Source organism: Urocampus carinirostris, chromosome 20, assembly GCF_059441175.1.
Source record: "Urocampus carinirostris isolate Australia breed hairy pipefish chromosome 20, RoL_Ucar_1.0, whole genome shotgun sequence".
Lineage (NCBI taxonomy): Eukaryota > Metazoa > Chordata > Actinopteri > Syngnathiformes > Syngnathidae > Urocampus > Urocampus carinirostris.
Window position 1 is genome coordinate 15,991,622 of NC_142368.1, and position 16,677 is coordinate 16,008,298.

The window sequence follows — 16,677 nt, forward strand, 5'->3', positions numbered from 1 at the left end:
CTAAAATTGTACGCAATTGCCAACATTGCTGTGGTGGCCTTGCAAATCCCCTGACCAATAATAATCCTCTGTTTTATTTAGAAGCCTTTTCTTCCGCTAAAGTTTGGCTCGCAACTCCTCATAGGACTTTGAGAATACACCAACAAAATATATACAGTATATATAAAAAAATCTGGCTCAACCGGAATCATGTGCTATGTGTTGTGCTAGCGATAGTAACAGAAAACCTCCCCTATCCGAAATGAATGGGTCCAATTGGCGTGCTTGTTCACCATGGTAACCAGATAGTTTCTAGGTATTTATAATAGGGGTGGCCTAGGAAGGTCACTGACCCAGATGAAGGGTAACTATGAGGAAAATGCAAGGTAACGAGTGGATACCAACACAAAGAAGGTAACAAGCAGGTGCTAATGACTACATGTTTACGGTTTTCTGTTTACTTCCCCTGGATGAAAAATACTTTCATGAGACTGCAGCTTGAAGCCCCTCCACCCTTCAGGCTACATGACAGTCTCAATTTAATTCATGTTCACTACTGCGCTAGTTGATTGAACTTGACTGTGAGTGTCTTAATGGCGCCACAAGGTGTTACTTTTCTGTACTAGACATTTCCCCGCTGATGTGTTTAGAAACGAAAGAAATGGATGTTCAAAAACAAAGTTGGGTTTCTTCCTTAAAGGGACCGTGTGTATTATTCAGTGCCTCCTTGTGGTTATTAAAAAAAAACCTTCATTCATGATTTGAATAACAGACAAGAAACAAACTATTATACCACTGATAATTCTTCTAAATATTCATAGGTCGAGAAATGTCTATTTTCTTTACATAACGGAATCCATACCTAGTTGTGCCATGTTTTTCTAGCATCGTGCTGCTACGCTGTGCTAATTTAGTACTGGTTTTCATTGCATGACGCAATGCAGTACCACCTGGTGGTCAAATATTACACAATGTTCCTTTAAATTTAGAGATGCAGCCTCTAACCAGGAACGCTGTGTTGTACGGAATTTACAGAAATTCCATATGTATTACAACTAAATAAACAATTCGATATCTATCGATAATACCACGTATTTACTTGGATCGGATCGATACCAAAAATCCAGGTAATGCCCAGTCCTACTAAAATTCGCCGCACATTTTCCAATTTCCAGGCCGTCGAACTGTGCAGACTTACTTATCGGAATGGCGCCAACATCTGGACTCGTGCTGGTATTGCGACCACGACTGTTATCAGTGTATCGGAGACGACCAATGGACAGACGACACCTTCTCTTCCGGCCTCAAGCTCCGCCCACTTCCTGTTCTTTTACTCATGGTTTTTACGATGATGATGCAACATGCGTGATGTCATTATTAATCAACCTGCTAGAACTAAATAACTTTAGTCGTTTGAATATTCAAAATGAACACACATATAAATTATTTGTGTCAAAATGAACAGCACAAAGGTATTTGTGTTTGAGAAATGACTTGTAGTAATTCTTTGCAATAAACATTGTTGGAAAGCTTTTGCCTTTTCCAGTTTTTCTAAACGTGGACGTTCTGTTTTTAAAGGGACAAACACCAAATGAGCATACAAACACTTAAGCTAAGAATTATTTTTGCAGTGTGTTATAAGCATTCAAATTTAAATTGAGAAGATTAATACCAAAAGCCTCCTTAGCGATGCTAGTCACACCGTAGTTTCTATTTTAGCAAACGTGGGCTAATTAAACAAGGAAGAAACAATTATAGCAATTGTTTCTATCATCCTCTCAATTTAAATATTTTGGCGCCTATCTGCTTTTATCTTACCTATACCACCCTTGGTGTCCAGGCCACGGAGCGCATTAAGCTGGAGGAAAGGAGGGAGGAGTGATTTCACACACATTCTCGCGGTTTTCTTTTATTCTAGGATGAAAACGGTGAAAGTAAGAAAAGTCTGTTTTAAATACAGTCCAAATGCCAACCTCAAAAAAGATGAAAAAAGAAGAGTTAATTGGAGCGCATCTTGGATAGACACATACGTGCACGTGCCACAGAAGCAGCTTGACAGCAGCTGCAATGATGATTTCAGCCAGAAGATGGCGTCAGCAAGTAGTATATTTTGAAGTTATTGGCCCGTCTTTAAATATAATTGGATTGGAATACAATGAAGTGCAAAAATCCATTACTATAAATAATACTTTTCATGAAGTACAGTGGAAAAAATACTCAACGATTCCTGGTGTATGAAAAAATGATCAATCAAGATAAGATCAAGGGCCGCAAAAAAACTCGCAGGCCATATCCGGCCCACGGGCCTCGACTTTGAAACAGGTTATCTAATGTCAACAAAAAAAAGGAATTTCATGTGCATGTAAACTAAATGAGATGGAGGTTTGCATATGATGTATGAAAAAGAAAAGGAACATCAAGGAAACCTTCCCAGTGGTTGACTTTCCACACTTGAGCCTTTAGGGTTAGTAAAAACTGTATGTAACGGTTTCACATAACAAGAAGACATAAAAGGTCATACAATTTCATCACACAAATGAAAACATGTCTGAAAATGAAATGTATGATGCTTTATTCCCATTCTTAATCAACAGAAACCCAAGTAGCTTCGTTTGTCTATCTTACCCATCTGATCTGATATGGCAAATCATTTTGCTAATTCAAACAATTTTCAGATTAAAATAGAAATAGCAAACACGTAGAGTATACTATATATTTATAACATTTATTGGTATTTTATCTTGTACAGGGGTCAACAATGTGGGGCTCGTGGGCACTAGATAGCCCACTAAGAACACCTGAGAAGCTCTTCAACTGGTTCTGAAAATTGCACACCGGTAAGGGGTCATTGTGATTTTCTTGGAAATTAAAGCAGAGTCTATTTTAATCCTACTTTTATTAATTACAACCTGCTTATAAGACAATAAGTAAAAACATAACTTGATATTTTGGAAATAAATACATTGGTAGCCCTTCGCACGTCAAACCTGAGTTGGTCCCACTATAGTAGTATAAGTGAGAGTATAGTAGTGTATGAAAGAGAGTATAGTAGTAAGTGTGAGAGCATAGTAGTGTGTGTATGAGAGTATGATATGTGTTTAAGAGAAATAGTTACATGTTTGAGAGAGTATAGTAGTGTATATGAGAGGGTTTAGTAGTATGCATGTGACAGAATAGTGGTGTGTGTTTGAGTATAATAATATATGTATGAGAAAGTACAGTACCGTTTGTATGAAAGCACAGTAATATGTGTAAATGAGTATAGTAGTGTATGTTATATTATGATTTTATGTGTGAGAGAGACCAATAGCTTGTGAATGAGTTTAGTAGTACTGTTTGTGTGACAGCATAGCAGTATGTGTATGATAGTATATTTGCATGATAAAAGAGTAGAACTGTATGTATGAATATAGTGATATGTGAGAGAGTATAATGGTAGTGTGCGTGATAATTGTGTGTGATTATAGTGTTATGTGTATAGTATTGTATGTAAGAAAGTGTAGTATAGGGGTGGCGAACACTCGGCTCTAGAGCCGCATATGGCTCTTTGCCTCATCATATTTTCTATATACTGTGGCTCTTTGGCTCGTTTCATGTTTACTTTTTCCCCCCTCTTAAAACACACTTGAATCCATCAGCGTTAATAACAAATAATATTTTGAAATTAATTGTTTTTATGCTGCTCCGGACACATAACTGACTGCCAATCATCTGCGTAGGTTACGTCTTGAACAAAGTATCTATCTATCTATCTATCTATCTATCTATCTAATGCCGGTTAATGCGTGCTGTGGCTCTTTGACTCTCACAATTAAAAATTTCGGCTGTTTGTGTCAAACTTGTTAGTAGTATGTGTAAGAGTATAGCAGTGTGTAGGAGATTTTAGTAATATGAGTGCGAGTATAAGAGTGTAATATGCTTTACAGATTATAGTAATGTTTGTGGATGGGTATGACTGTCTGAATAAAATTATATTTATGCACCTTGAAGAGAATATTATAGGTCAGAGAAAATATGAATTACTCCCAGTATAGTAGTATGTGTGAGAGTATAGCAGTGTGTAGGAGATTTTAGTAATATGAGTATAGTAATGTGTATATGAGAGTGTAATATGCATTAGAGATTATGGTAATGTTTGTTGATGGGTATGCCTGTGTCTGAATAAAATTATAATAATGCACCTGTAAAAGAACATTATATGCCAGAGATAGTATGAACTACTCCCAGTATAGTAGTATGTGTGAGAGTATAGTTGTGTATGTGAGAGAGAATAGTAGTATGTATGTGACAGCATAGTAGTGTGTGCCTACGAGTACATTAGTGTGTGTGTGAGTAGAGTGTGTAGGAGTATGTGTAAGAGTAGTGTGTTTATGAGAGTATCATTATATGTGTGAAAGTATAGAAGTGTATGTATGTGTGAGTGTAGTGATGTGTGAGAGCGTATAGTAGTGTGTATGAAAGTATATTAGTATAATAGTGGTGTTTTTACATGGTGTGGTATGAGAGTGCAGTTGTGCATGCGTGCACACACTCACAAAATCTCGATTGATTTTTCAGTGGTTTTATTGAAAAAAAAAAAAGCATTTTTTTCCATGTGTGAGAAATAAATAAAAAAGTTGTCTTTTGTTTTGACCATCTGAAACAAAATGAACATCAAAGACATGCAAATGAGCGGATTGTCTAAATGAGCTTTACAGGAAGTAAGTGGCTAATACAGAGCGCTGATAAATAGTTGCTAGCATAAGTTAGCAAAAGAGCTTTTGCTTGCTGCTGCCTGCTTAAAAAATAATAAAAACAAAGCAAAATATGTTACAAATGTTGCCACACACACACACACCAATACGCACGCGTCCAAACACAAACACGCAGAATTTGTGGAGGAGTTTCTTCTTCTTCTCTGTCATCTGCGGCGTCTACGATGCTAGCGAGCGCTTCCGACGTCGTCTCTCTTCTGATTGGTCCACGTTGGCGAGCGGCACAGCCGGTTGGTTGATCGGCACCGACGGCGAGCGGCCTGCTCACAGAGCATTTCCCGGCTTAGTTGATGTCATGGCGACAAAGCGTGCCACTTCCTGGATTGTGTTAGTAGGCGGGCTATCGGGGGAAGTCAGGGGCGGGGCTAATGCAGCTCGTATAAAAATGAAGCGTGTTAGTCAACATTCGTTTGTTTGGCAACCCATGGAAATTTTCTTTGGTTTTCGGCCTTGTGCAAATAGGGACATTCACTAGTAATCGTGAACCTCTGGCGGGGGGGCCCTTAGGTCCTTCGGAAGCTCTTGCGTCACACATGCAACATCATGACCATCCTTATCGTGTTATTTCAAATACATCGAACCCCCACGTGGATTTCGGGAATAAGAAGACTTTTTTTCGATCGTGTTTCGAGACCTTTAAAGGGACAGTGTGTATTATGTCAGCGCTTCCTCGTGGTTAATGCCTTCATTCTTTAAAAGCAAAACAATATTGGTTTAAATAAGTTAAAGTACAAGTAAACAATCATATAAACAGGCTTTTTAAAATACTCCTAGGTCAGAATTTTTTTTAAATTTCTTGCCTCACCTAAAGGGAGCTATCATAATAGTCAGCCATCTTGCTGCCACGATTATCCAAAAAACTGGGGAAAAAAAATGAGAAGTAAAATAGTGCGTTTTAGTCTCTTTTTCGTCCCTGTGATTTTAACCACTCATACAGCAGCATCTAGTGGTCAAATAATACACACTGTCCCTTTAAGCAGTTCATTTGAATTTTATTTTGCGACCAATTGATGAAAATGTTAAGATATTTAAAATGATCAGCATAACAGCAGTTTAAGAATATTTTTAATCCTTTACAAATATTTTTAACGACAAATGATTTTTTTTCAACATTTTTTTATCACTTCAGTTGATTTAATAGTATATTTTTTCTGTTCAATTAACATGATAAAAGTATTTTAACATTATAACATTAAAGGCCTTTGATAAATTCAGGTAAATATAGGTCAAATTTGTTTAGTTGATTACAAAAACGATCCTGAGGGAATTGGTAAATAAATGCAAAATGTGTTTTCATTTATAATATTCCAAAGACTTGAGACAAAGATACTATTAATGTTAGAAGACAATGATATTTGTTTGTAAATTTTAATTAATAAAAACAAGATAAAAACAATAATGTAGAAGCCATTAACAATCAAAATATTCAAAATTAAAATTCTATTAACATTTGATTAATAACTGATTACAATAATTCTATAAACATTTTAGGGTTTAATTGTAAATGCTCAATAAACTTTATAATCCATTGAAAAGTTATTGTAAAATGGGAATTTTAAAATACATATAAACATTGAAAACCTTTGATAATTGTCTTATTTGTTCAATCAATTCGAAAGAATTATATAAACAGTGGAGGGTTTACTTGTAAAAGTGATTTGATTAATTAAAAAAAATATTTTAGAAATATTGCTTTTGTTTAATTAAAGGAAACATTCATTATTTTTTTTTGACGAAACGATAGAATGATGTAGAGGACCCAATCCGGCACTCGAGATTCAGGTTTGACAAAATTGAAATACTGTAATTCCATTTATGCGTGGGGGTTGGTCGTATTTGTACGATTTAGACTAAAACTAGGTTTGTTGTTGGCATTTGCAAGCAGCAAGTTGAGGGGTTGCTAGGCAACAAAGCATCAAGAGTTCATTTCAACGTTGTTAGTACGTTCTCGTTCGTTTCTGGCCGACGTCGTGGTGGTGGTGGTCGTCGGCATGCTCCTCGGCACCGTCCGTTGACGTCAAGATGCAACGGGGCGGGGGGGCCGGCAAAACGGCCGCCGCCGATGTTTGTTGTTGGTTAGTTCCGGTTTGTTGTTGTTGTTTGTTGTTGTGGCAGCAAAGTTTGTTAGCGCTTCCCCCAAACGTGTCGAGAGCGTTTTCGGGGAGTCATGAAAGCGGCGCAGGCGGCAAAGAAAAAACTACGCGGAACCTGGAGGGAGCAGCACAGCACACGGTGTCAGGGAACACGCGTCGCATGCACACGCAAAACGAATTAGGAACGAATCATTGTTTAGTGTGCGGCCTGTTTACAGAATCATGGTTCTGGCATGTATGACAGTTGTTTTTTGGATTTAATAAAACCAGTTTTTACAATTTTGCCCCTAACTCACATGCATTTACACCTTAAGTAAGGTTATAACGTGAATAATAGCATGTTAGTAACAAGACAGTGTGTGCAATGGAATTTTTGATTGTTGCTTGTTTAAAAAAAATCTTAAACTCGTTTTAGGCATTTTCATACATGTGCATGATTTCTGTTTTTAACACTTTACTAGCGTGACAACATGTGTGTATTATGCAACTCTAACAAAGATGCAATTTGACTATCGTAGCTGCTTTAACATTCCTAGCATGTTTGTAGCATTTATGTCCACACAATAATGATTTATCATACCATGCAGTTAGCGCGTTAGTAACATGATAGCATGTGTGTAATATGCAACGCTAGCAAGGTTGTAACTTGATTAAAACATCTGCTTTAACATTCTTAGCATGTTTGTGACATTTGTGTACACACAATACTGTTTAAGAACAGTTGTAGCATGTTTGTAGCCTCAACATGATCACAGCATTAAATAATTATTATGCATCATTAATATTCATTTTGCTTATTATCATACCATGTAGTGTGTTAGTAGCACAACAATGTAGCTGTAGCAAGTTCACAGCTCTATCACAAAAGTTGCAACATTTTAGGCATGCTTCCAGCTTTCACTTAATTTTCAACTTCATGCTTGATTTATAAAATGTACGGTAGTAAGCCTGTTAGTAGCATTGTGTGTTGGGTGTAGCTTTAGCATAAATGCAAACTGATGACAGCACGTTTATAAAACCATTCCAACATTTCTCTATATTATTCAAGAATATAATCATAGCATGTAGTAAAAATGTTACTAGAATTTTGATTGCTTGATTTTAGCATGCGGCTGCTGCAAGTTTTTGACTTGATCATACTTTAAACATTTAAAGCATGCTCGAAGCGTTTAAATACATCCAATATTCAAGCATAAGTTAGAAATGACAATGGTATGTTGTTGGCGTGTTAGTAGCATGACAGCATTATGAATCCAACTCTTGCAATTTTCTCGCATGACTAGAGCGGGTTAACGAACATAAACACGGTATTCAATCATGGACATAGCATGTTGTTAGCATGTGGTTAGCATGCCGGTAGTAATCAGTTGTCGCAGTCTGATTGTAGAAAGTCTGATTGTAGAAAATTTACAAAACAAGTGCAACATTTTTGTAGAATTTTTCTTACACATGCAGCTTGAAGCACGATTAGAATTTAAATAGATTTTTGTAAAGCGAGATTCATTACAGTAGTGTGTTTTTATAATGTATATGCAGCATACGTAAATAAAGCCTTTTACGTATGATTATAATATGTTCAGGCATGAAAATGGGTCAGGTAAGAAGGGTTGGATGAAGTACCATATTTATTTGTGTAAAAGCAGCACCCCTATTTTTTGATGAAAAATCAGTATAACTTTTGGTTTCACTTTTTCTCTGCTCAAACTAAGTATTGAATGTGACAAACGTTGAATATTTGTGGTTATCATTCAAATCGTTATTGACAATAAGAATACAATTCACACATCCATCCATCCATCATCAGCACAACGTATTCTCAAGTAGGGGGTTGCCAGAGCCCATCCCAGCTATCTTCTGGAAGTGGGCAGGGGACACCCTGAACTGGTTGCCAGCCAGTCGCAGGGCACACCGGGACAGAACACTCACTTGCTCATTCACACCTAGGATCAATTTGGAGTGGCCAATCAACCTGAAATGCACGTTTTTGGAATGTGGGAGTGCCCGGTATAAACCCACATGGAGAACATGCAAACTCCACAGAGGAAAGCTGTGACCCGGATTTGATCTAATGACCTCAGAACTGTGCTAAACACTCAGCTGTTGTGCTGCCCCACAATACACACATAAAATTTACAATTTATTTATTTAATGTTCTTCAAAGCTCAATTTATCATCAGATACACCAAAGAGTTAGTTTCCTCGTCGTGCTTTTTTGCCTTTACTTGCATCTTTCAGAACGACTTTCTTTTTTCCCCATCCTTCTAACATTTGTCCCTGGTACAGTGAATTAAAATAGTGTGATAATGAGATAAAATCAATTGCGCATTACACACAAAGACAGTACCCCTGCCCGCAGACACTGATTGTAATTCATACGCACTCACTCTAGCGGATCAATATAATTCACGTAAATTGGCCTTTTTTACTTCAAAACGGTGAATTTCCCCTGAATAGGAAAGATTTTCATGCCTGCATATTATGTCGCGTGTTCGTAGTAGTTTTAGATGTGATTCAAACATGTAACACAATCAGAGCATACTGCCAAATGTGTATAGTCTTTTTGTAGAATTTATGGACCTTAATTTCAGCATTTTTTTTCCAGAAGAATAACGTGTCTATATACTGGTACAGGATGTTTGTAAAAGTTGTAGAATATTGTTAGCATGATTGTCGCAAATTTAAAATATATTTGTCATGCAATTGGAATAGTGACACAAGCATCTACGATTCAGCTTTACGTGCAACCCTAACAGGAAGTGTGAACAGGCCAGGTTCTTGGGCTTGAACAGGAAGAGACGTCACCGCCTTACTTACCTGCGTATCCTTGACCATTGTAAGGAATGCCCCCGCACTGGGACGAGTCACAGTAGCCGGCCGGACCCTGGGCGCCACGTGTGCCTGCGTAACCAGGACGACCAGGAGGACCGCGAGGTCCCGTGGAGCCCGTCAGCCCCGGGGGGCCCGTCCTGCTCTCTCCGGGAGGGCCTGGCAAGAGCAATGTCCATAAATGTTTCCCGCAGTTCTCACGATTGTGTTACGTCAAGTCCCATTTGACCTGTATGTTTCTAACCCCTTTTGCTTCCTCCCTTACTTTCAATCAACCGTTTCCAACCACAACTGTAAACAGTTTTTGAAGCGTACCTGGGGGTCCTCTTGGGCCTTTCTGTCCAACTCCTGTCACGCCACGCTCGCCCTTCTCTCCGGCCGGTCCCGTCTCCCCATTCTGTCCCGGTAGTCCCGGGGTTCCGGGGAAACCGTTGCGACCGACGGGGCCCAGTTCTCCGCGCGGTCCTGGACTGCCGGGGGGTCCGGCCGGCCCAGGTGGCCCCGGAAGGCTATTACGTTGAATGCCGCTGGGGATCTGGTTCAAGAGGCCATTGACGCGGTTCATCTGGACTGTAAGGGACACATTTTAAGGACTGGGTACGTCAAATTTGTGGTCAGTTTACCGTGAATACTGTATATTCTACTAATGCTACTTTAAAACACACAATCCTTTCATTCAATGAATTTGAGAAGTGAACATTTTTTTCTTGATTTGGATCACAGCCCGTCATTAGGGTGGAATAATGGTGGGTCCTTAAGTTAGACGAGTTGAGAACCACTGCCTTAGGAGGTCTTTTGGGACACTCAATTAAATTGGGATTCAGGGATGCATGATTTCATTAAAAAACGATTGAAGTTTTTATTTACTCAATATTTTTTTCCTCCACTAAGATTTAAAATTTTGTGTTGATCAAAAAAAGCAAAAAGCAAAACAACAATTACATTTATTTCCACTACAGTTCATTCATGCGGAGTGAAAAGTGACAAAAAAAGCATACAAACTTGGGCTGCAACCAACTAATAATTTCATAATTGATGTATCTGTCGATTATTTTATTGATTAATCGAAGAATCAAATTTATAATTTCCCTCCTATTTATTTAAATATTGAAGTTTTGGACAGATAAACGAAAACAAAATGTTCTATGATATAAAACAGTAAGACAATTTATTATCAAGTTAATTGACAATTAAGTCTTTGTCAATTAACTTGATAATAAAAAAACAGAAATGTATGCTATACACCTGCAAATATGCGAGATACTCCTTTCCTACCACCTTAGATCATATTAAATTTGGACTTATCATAAAAAAACAAACAGATGAACCAATAAATTTCAATTTGTATAGATTTTTTTTATCCACAAAAAAATAATAATCAAAAATGTGAACAAACCCACTTTTCAAACAACAAATTTGTTTTGGGGAGTTAAATCAAGGAATATAATAAACATTTCCAATATGAAATGCTCAATAATTTTCCCCTTGGGTAGAGGTAAACATCTCATTATCACTGTTTATCTGTTTACCACATTTATTATATACCTATTTTCCGATTGTTTTTTCTGAATTTCTGTCTGTTCCCTTGAAAATTGTTAACTTTGTTTCATGATGAAACAGTCAAACACTACAAAGTTGAAACTTTCATGCCAATTTTGTTTGTAAATGATGCAATGTTCAAAATATAGTACAGTATGTAAAAAATTAGCATAGCTTTTGTACAAAAATGTCTTGGCGCCCTCTGCCGGACCAAAACAGTACTACAATTCCCAGCATCACAACGAAATGGTGTGCACTCTAAGGTTCTTGGTGGCTCATAAATCAAGTGATACAACGAATTGATGATCTAATTAGTTGACAATCAATTTTAATTGATTTTCTGAATTTGTTGTTGCAGCATTAATACGAACACTAATTTAAATGGTTGAATTCATGATTTTAAGTCTTTTAAATCTGTTTTTTGTTTCTAATTTTTTGTGATGTTTACCGGAATATAGGAATTTCATTTTATATATGTTATAGAAAAGAGCTAAAGAAACTTTAAAACAGAAAAGACAGCCAAGATCTGTTTTTTTATCTTGTATTTTTTGTATCACGTTGTTTGAGGTGTCCTAAAAAGTTAAAGCTAAATATTTGATCTCTTACGTATGTATTGCCAATGCCCAACTGCCAAACTGTTCTCATACTTTATTTTACACAGGGTTGATCTGTTTTATGGAGGGAGTGGTAGAGAGTGACGTCATGCTCGTCCCGGAAGCTTTGTTTCTTTCTGTTTGTTAGCGTAGCATTAAAGTGGTGAAAGTAAGAAGAGGCCTACTTCAAATAGAGTCAAAATATTAACCCAAACCCCCAAAACACGAAAAAAAGAGTGGCTCCTGGCTTTGGCAACATCCAGTGGGCCTTTTAAAAGCCTAAGTGATTGTTTGCTGTGATGCAGCTCATTTTTCTCTTTTGCTTCTCTCAGCATTGTCTCAAAACAAAATAGCAGGACACATGTGATATAGTTGAAAGCTCACCATTAACAAGCTGCTCGCACACCTGCCTGGCAATGGAGCGCATCATATTCTGAGGAGCAAAGTCTCCCTGAAGAAACAAAATAAGTACTAAGTCCTCCTCATACTGACAACAATTATCAACTTTTACTCACCCGCTCCCCTTTGTCCCCCTTTGGTCCCACTGAACCCTGGAAGAATGCAAATTCATGTTAACCAAACTAAATGTTTTTAGCACAATATCCATCATAAGTGATCACTTACAGGGGGTCCGTTAAGACCCGTGTTTCCCGGTTTTCCTTCCACACCTTGCGCTCCAGGAGAGCCCGGGGGTCCCTACAGAGACCAACAATGACATAAATACCAAACACAAAAGAAGGATAGCGAAAGTTTTGTAGGACATTGGTCCCCAGCCTTTTCTTTACCACGCTCCGGCCTAATGTCCGACAAGATCCTTCTTACGGCCCGGCCCAACATTAGTAATAATAGCAATAATAATAATGATAATAAGCCGAAATCCACTGTGCAATTACTAGACAACTAGGGATGTATATGACCAGTGTTGGGCACGTTACTTTAAAAAAGTAATTATTTATAGTTACTACTTCTTCCAAAAACTAATCAAGTTAGTAACTGAATTACTCTATTTTCCTTACTTTAAACAGAAGCTGTGTGTCAAAGAATTTGACATTTTCTGAGCAAATGACTAGAGTTTACTTGAAGAGATGGGAATTCTGACTATTTTTTAGATTTTTTTTTCTCGGCTCAGCTCACTAAAACGAGCCAGCTTTTCCGGGTCCCAAACGGCTCTTTAGGTTCTTTTTGTTGCTTTAATCCATACATTAACAATTATTACGTAACATTATGTACAAAATGACTTTAAAATGGGGACAATTAGAGAAAAAAAGATAGAGAACATACAATAATATAAGGAATAGAAGATAAAACAAAAAAAAGAAAAAAAACTTTACATTTTCATATTTCATACTCAACAACACAGAATTCCCTCAAAATGCACATTGACCAATCACAAGAGAATAAAGGGTGTCTCAGAGCGAACCAGTTGATTGGTGGGAAGCCAGCTCCCTTTGTTGACTTCCAAGAGAACGACATGAGGTGGGGTGCTGTCACATTTTTCGCCTTTTCTTTTGGCATATTAGTAAATACTATATTCGTAATCGCTGATAGTCACTACTTTGTATGGTGACATGATCCAAAAAGACAACTCGAAGGAGACGGCGGAAAAGATCATTAGTTGGATTACCCCGTTACTGAATAAATAACATCATTATGTAACGCCGTTATTTATAAGGCACAGGTGATTCTTTCCGACACTCATGATCAACCATACGGGCTCAGCCATTATACCCAACACGGTATATAACATAGGAAAAGGCATTCTATTTTATCTCATTATTAAATTGCATATTACATTATTTGTATTCACAGTACCAGAGACGAATGCTCCAGAGATACAAATAAAAGCAAAAAAAGCGCGACGAGGAAAATAACTCATTGGTGTATCTGATGATGAATCAGTCTTTGAGGGGCATTAAATAAATACATTGTACATTTTATTTTGGTATTATGTTCATAGTTTACATTGACAATTAATGATTTTATTCCTGGCCCCACATATTCAACAACTTGGTATTATGAGTAAAAATAGTGATGATGATGAGATAAAATGTTATGCATTTTCCTTTGGTGTCTACATCCCGAGCAGTCTCGTGGTTAGGATTCGGCGCTCTCACAGACATGTTTCTGATTCAGATCTTGTTGCATCCAGTGTTGGGCAAATGTGGTCAGCGATTTTTTTTGACTGATAAATCAATGCTAGAATACCATAAAACCTTGTGTATAATGGGTACAAAAAATGCGCGTTACACACAAATTAATATGGTATGACCCCCCCAAAAAAAAGGCAGTATTTTTTCTTTCTGGGTGGCCCGGTACCAAACGACATGCGATCTGATCAGACAAAATCAACATTTTGCTGCGTATGGACTCACCATAGGTCCGGCAGGTCCTCTGGGTCCAGTCAGGCCGTCCTTTCCTTGAGGGCCCTGAAAAGGAACCAGACGTGACAAAAAGTCAGCTAATCAGGAAGTTTTACCAGTTTGTTTTTTCCACTCACCCTGACACCGACGGGTCCGATGGGACCGCTAGGGCCACGAGGTCCTGGTGAGCCCTAAGTGCATAACATACCAAGGAGTATCAGTACAGTGGTACCTCTTTATAGGAGCACCTCTAAACACAAACATTTCGGAATACAAGTTTTATTTCAAACCTTACAAACACAACACCTATTTATTGACAGCAAGACGAACTACGTGGAATACTGTTAACATATTACCAACCCATCATGTTGTTGTCTTCTGTGGGGCTGCAACTTTATTTTCATAAACGGTTGAATAATCGATGAATCAGATTTCCTTAAGACGTATTTAATTTTTCCTCCTCTTTACTCAAATATTGAAGTTTTAGATGGATAGAAAACCAACAAAAAAAATCTATAATATAAAACAATTTTAAAAATCCCAGTGTTTGTCAATTATCTTGACAATAAACAAAAATAAATACAAATGTATGCTATACAACTGCAAATATGTAAGGTACTCTTTTCCTACCACCTTATCCAAAGATCATATTATATTTGGACTTTTCATATAAAACAAAAAAGAATACACTACATGTGCACCAATTTTCTTTTATCCACAAAAAATATATTAAAATGTAATCCAGCTTTTCATAATTTTGTCACAAAAATAGTTTTTTGGTTGCATTTTTGAATATGATAAAAAATCCCAATATGAAAATGATATTTAATATTACTTTATTTACTTATCTTCCGATTTTCTTCAGCATTTTCCGATCCCTTGAAAACTGTTAACTTTGATTCATGATGAAACATTCGGAGACTACAAAGTTAAAATTTCCAATTTTGCTTGTAATGATGCAATGTTCAATAAAGAAGTATTGAAAAAAATTTAAGATAATTTTATTAAAACGTTCTTAGCGCCCTCTGCCGGAACAAAGTGGTATTACAATCTCAGCGTCACAACGGAATCGTATGCACTGTTATTTTCATTGATCTAATTTACTTACTGGCTCATAAATCACGTGATACAATGAATGGATATTCTAATTAGTTGCCAAGGGTTTTAATAATCAATTTTAGTCGAGGTACCATTGTTCTTGGAATCAGTGTGTACTGAATATGTGTACCGGTATTTATCTGACCTAAGGCAAAAACCCCAAAGATCCATAGACTACTAAATGCAACACGTCCCTAGCGTTTGTTCGATCTATTGCGCCGCAAACGGGGCTTTTTATTGACGTCAGCTGTTTATTCAGCAGTACGACTTCAGAGGAATTTCATCAATCCTCTCTTGATCCCGCATCTTGAGTCAGCTTCCTGACGGGAATCTTTCCAGAAGTCCTCAGACACATTCATCCATCTCATGAGTCCGCTGCCGTTCTCACGTCAACACTCCATCTGCACGTCACCTCGTCCTTTTAACGCTCTAAAAGCGAGGAGGACGCTTTTCTGGCAAGATACTCGCGACACCTGCGCATCGGTCCCCTCCAATTCCAGAAAAAAAAGTATCCTGAAAAGAAAGAGAGGCCAAGCAGGGCTTACTTTAAGTCCAGGTAGACCGGAGTCTCCGAGTTCTCCCTTAGGTCCAGGCCGACCCTGAAGAAAAACAAACCAGCGTGACAATTTAGTCATTTATCTGCATTTATTTCAAAGCAAAACATTCAATAATAATCAATTACAATATTTTCCGGACTATACGGTGCACCTTCAAAGCCCAATTTGGCCAGAAATTTTAAAGTGTGATTTATAACTCCGTGCATCGTGTATACTGCAGAATACGGTGGATAAGATTGGTACTGCATACAGTAATAATAGGTATGCGTTACCATAGTTTTTATCCTCCATTATTTGTGCAAAGTTTGTGCAATGATTTATCAATCACTTAACATTGTATGCAACAGGAGTCGAACCGGAGTAGTGGGGGTGAAAGCACAGTCACTCTACCATTAAAACACCAGTGGTACAGGTGACATACAGTAAGACCACAAGTGTCAAACATGCGGCCTGCGGGCCAGGTCAGGCCCTCCTAGGGTTTTATTCCGGCCCGCGAGAAATCGCTCAGAGAAGAAGCACAAGAGAAAAATTATCTGCAATTGAAATAGTTCCATTTGATTTCGCCTAAGCCAGGCGCCACTCACATAGGACCTGAAGCTCTTTTTCTCTCAGTCTCATGCTCCCTCTCTTACTTTTCTTTTATTCTTTCTTTTTTCGCTTTCTCACTTTCTCTCGTCCTCTATCCTTTTTTTCCTTTTCTCACTTTTTCTTTCTATCACTTTCTTTCTTATTCTCTTTTTACTCTAGTCTTTTCTCCTTTCCCCCTTCTATAACCCCTTTTTCTAACTTTATCTCTTTCTCACTCTGTTTCTTTCTCTCCTTTTTGTGCTCACTTTCTTGCTCGCTCGCTCTCTCTCTCTCGCTCTCTCTCTCTCTCT

At 37.7% G+C, this 16,677-nt stretch overlaps 2 protein-coding genes across 2 annotated transcripts in view; one reads left to right on the forward strand and one right to left on the reverse strand.

The window, feature by feature from the left end:
• The window catches only part of cd109 (CD109 molecule), a 28,116-nt gene extending 26,760 nt beyond the window's left edge, over window positions 1-1,356 (forward strand). The window contains exon 33 of the mRNA XM_088325621.1: window positions 1,155-1,356. Within this exon, the coding sequence (XP_088181747.1) occupies window positions 1,155-1,348 (194 nt within the window). The 3' untranslated portion in view covers window positions 1,349-1,356. The remainder of the gene's footprint in view (window positions 1-1,154) is intronic.
• A 3,536-nt stretch (window positions 1,357-4,892) lies between these two features.
• Window positions 4,893-16,677, reverse strand: part of col12a1b (collagen, type XII, alpha 1b) — a 138,352-nt gene continuing 126,567 nt past the window's right edge. The window contains exons 67-75 of the mRNA XM_088325622.1: window positions 15,788-15,841; window positions 14,282-14,335; window positions 14,157-14,210; window positions 12,409-12,480; window positions 12,300-12,335; window positions 12,169-12,235; window positions 9,968-10,222; window positions 9,641-9,811; window positions 4,893-4,993 (exon numbers count right to left, since the gene is read on the reverse strand). Of these exons, the coding sequence (XP_088181748.1) occupies window positions 4,893-4,993; window positions 9,641-9,811; window positions 9,968-10,222; window positions 12,169-12,235; window positions 12,300-12,335; window positions 12,409-12,480; window positions 14,157-14,210; window positions 14,282-14,335; window positions 15,788-15,841 (864 nt within the window). The remainder of the gene's footprint in view (window positions 4,994-9,640; window positions 9,812-9,967; window positions 10,223-12,168; window positions 12,236-12,299; window positions 12,336-12,408; window positions 12,481-14,156; window positions 14,211-14,281; window positions 14,336-15,787; window positions 15,842-16,677) is intronic.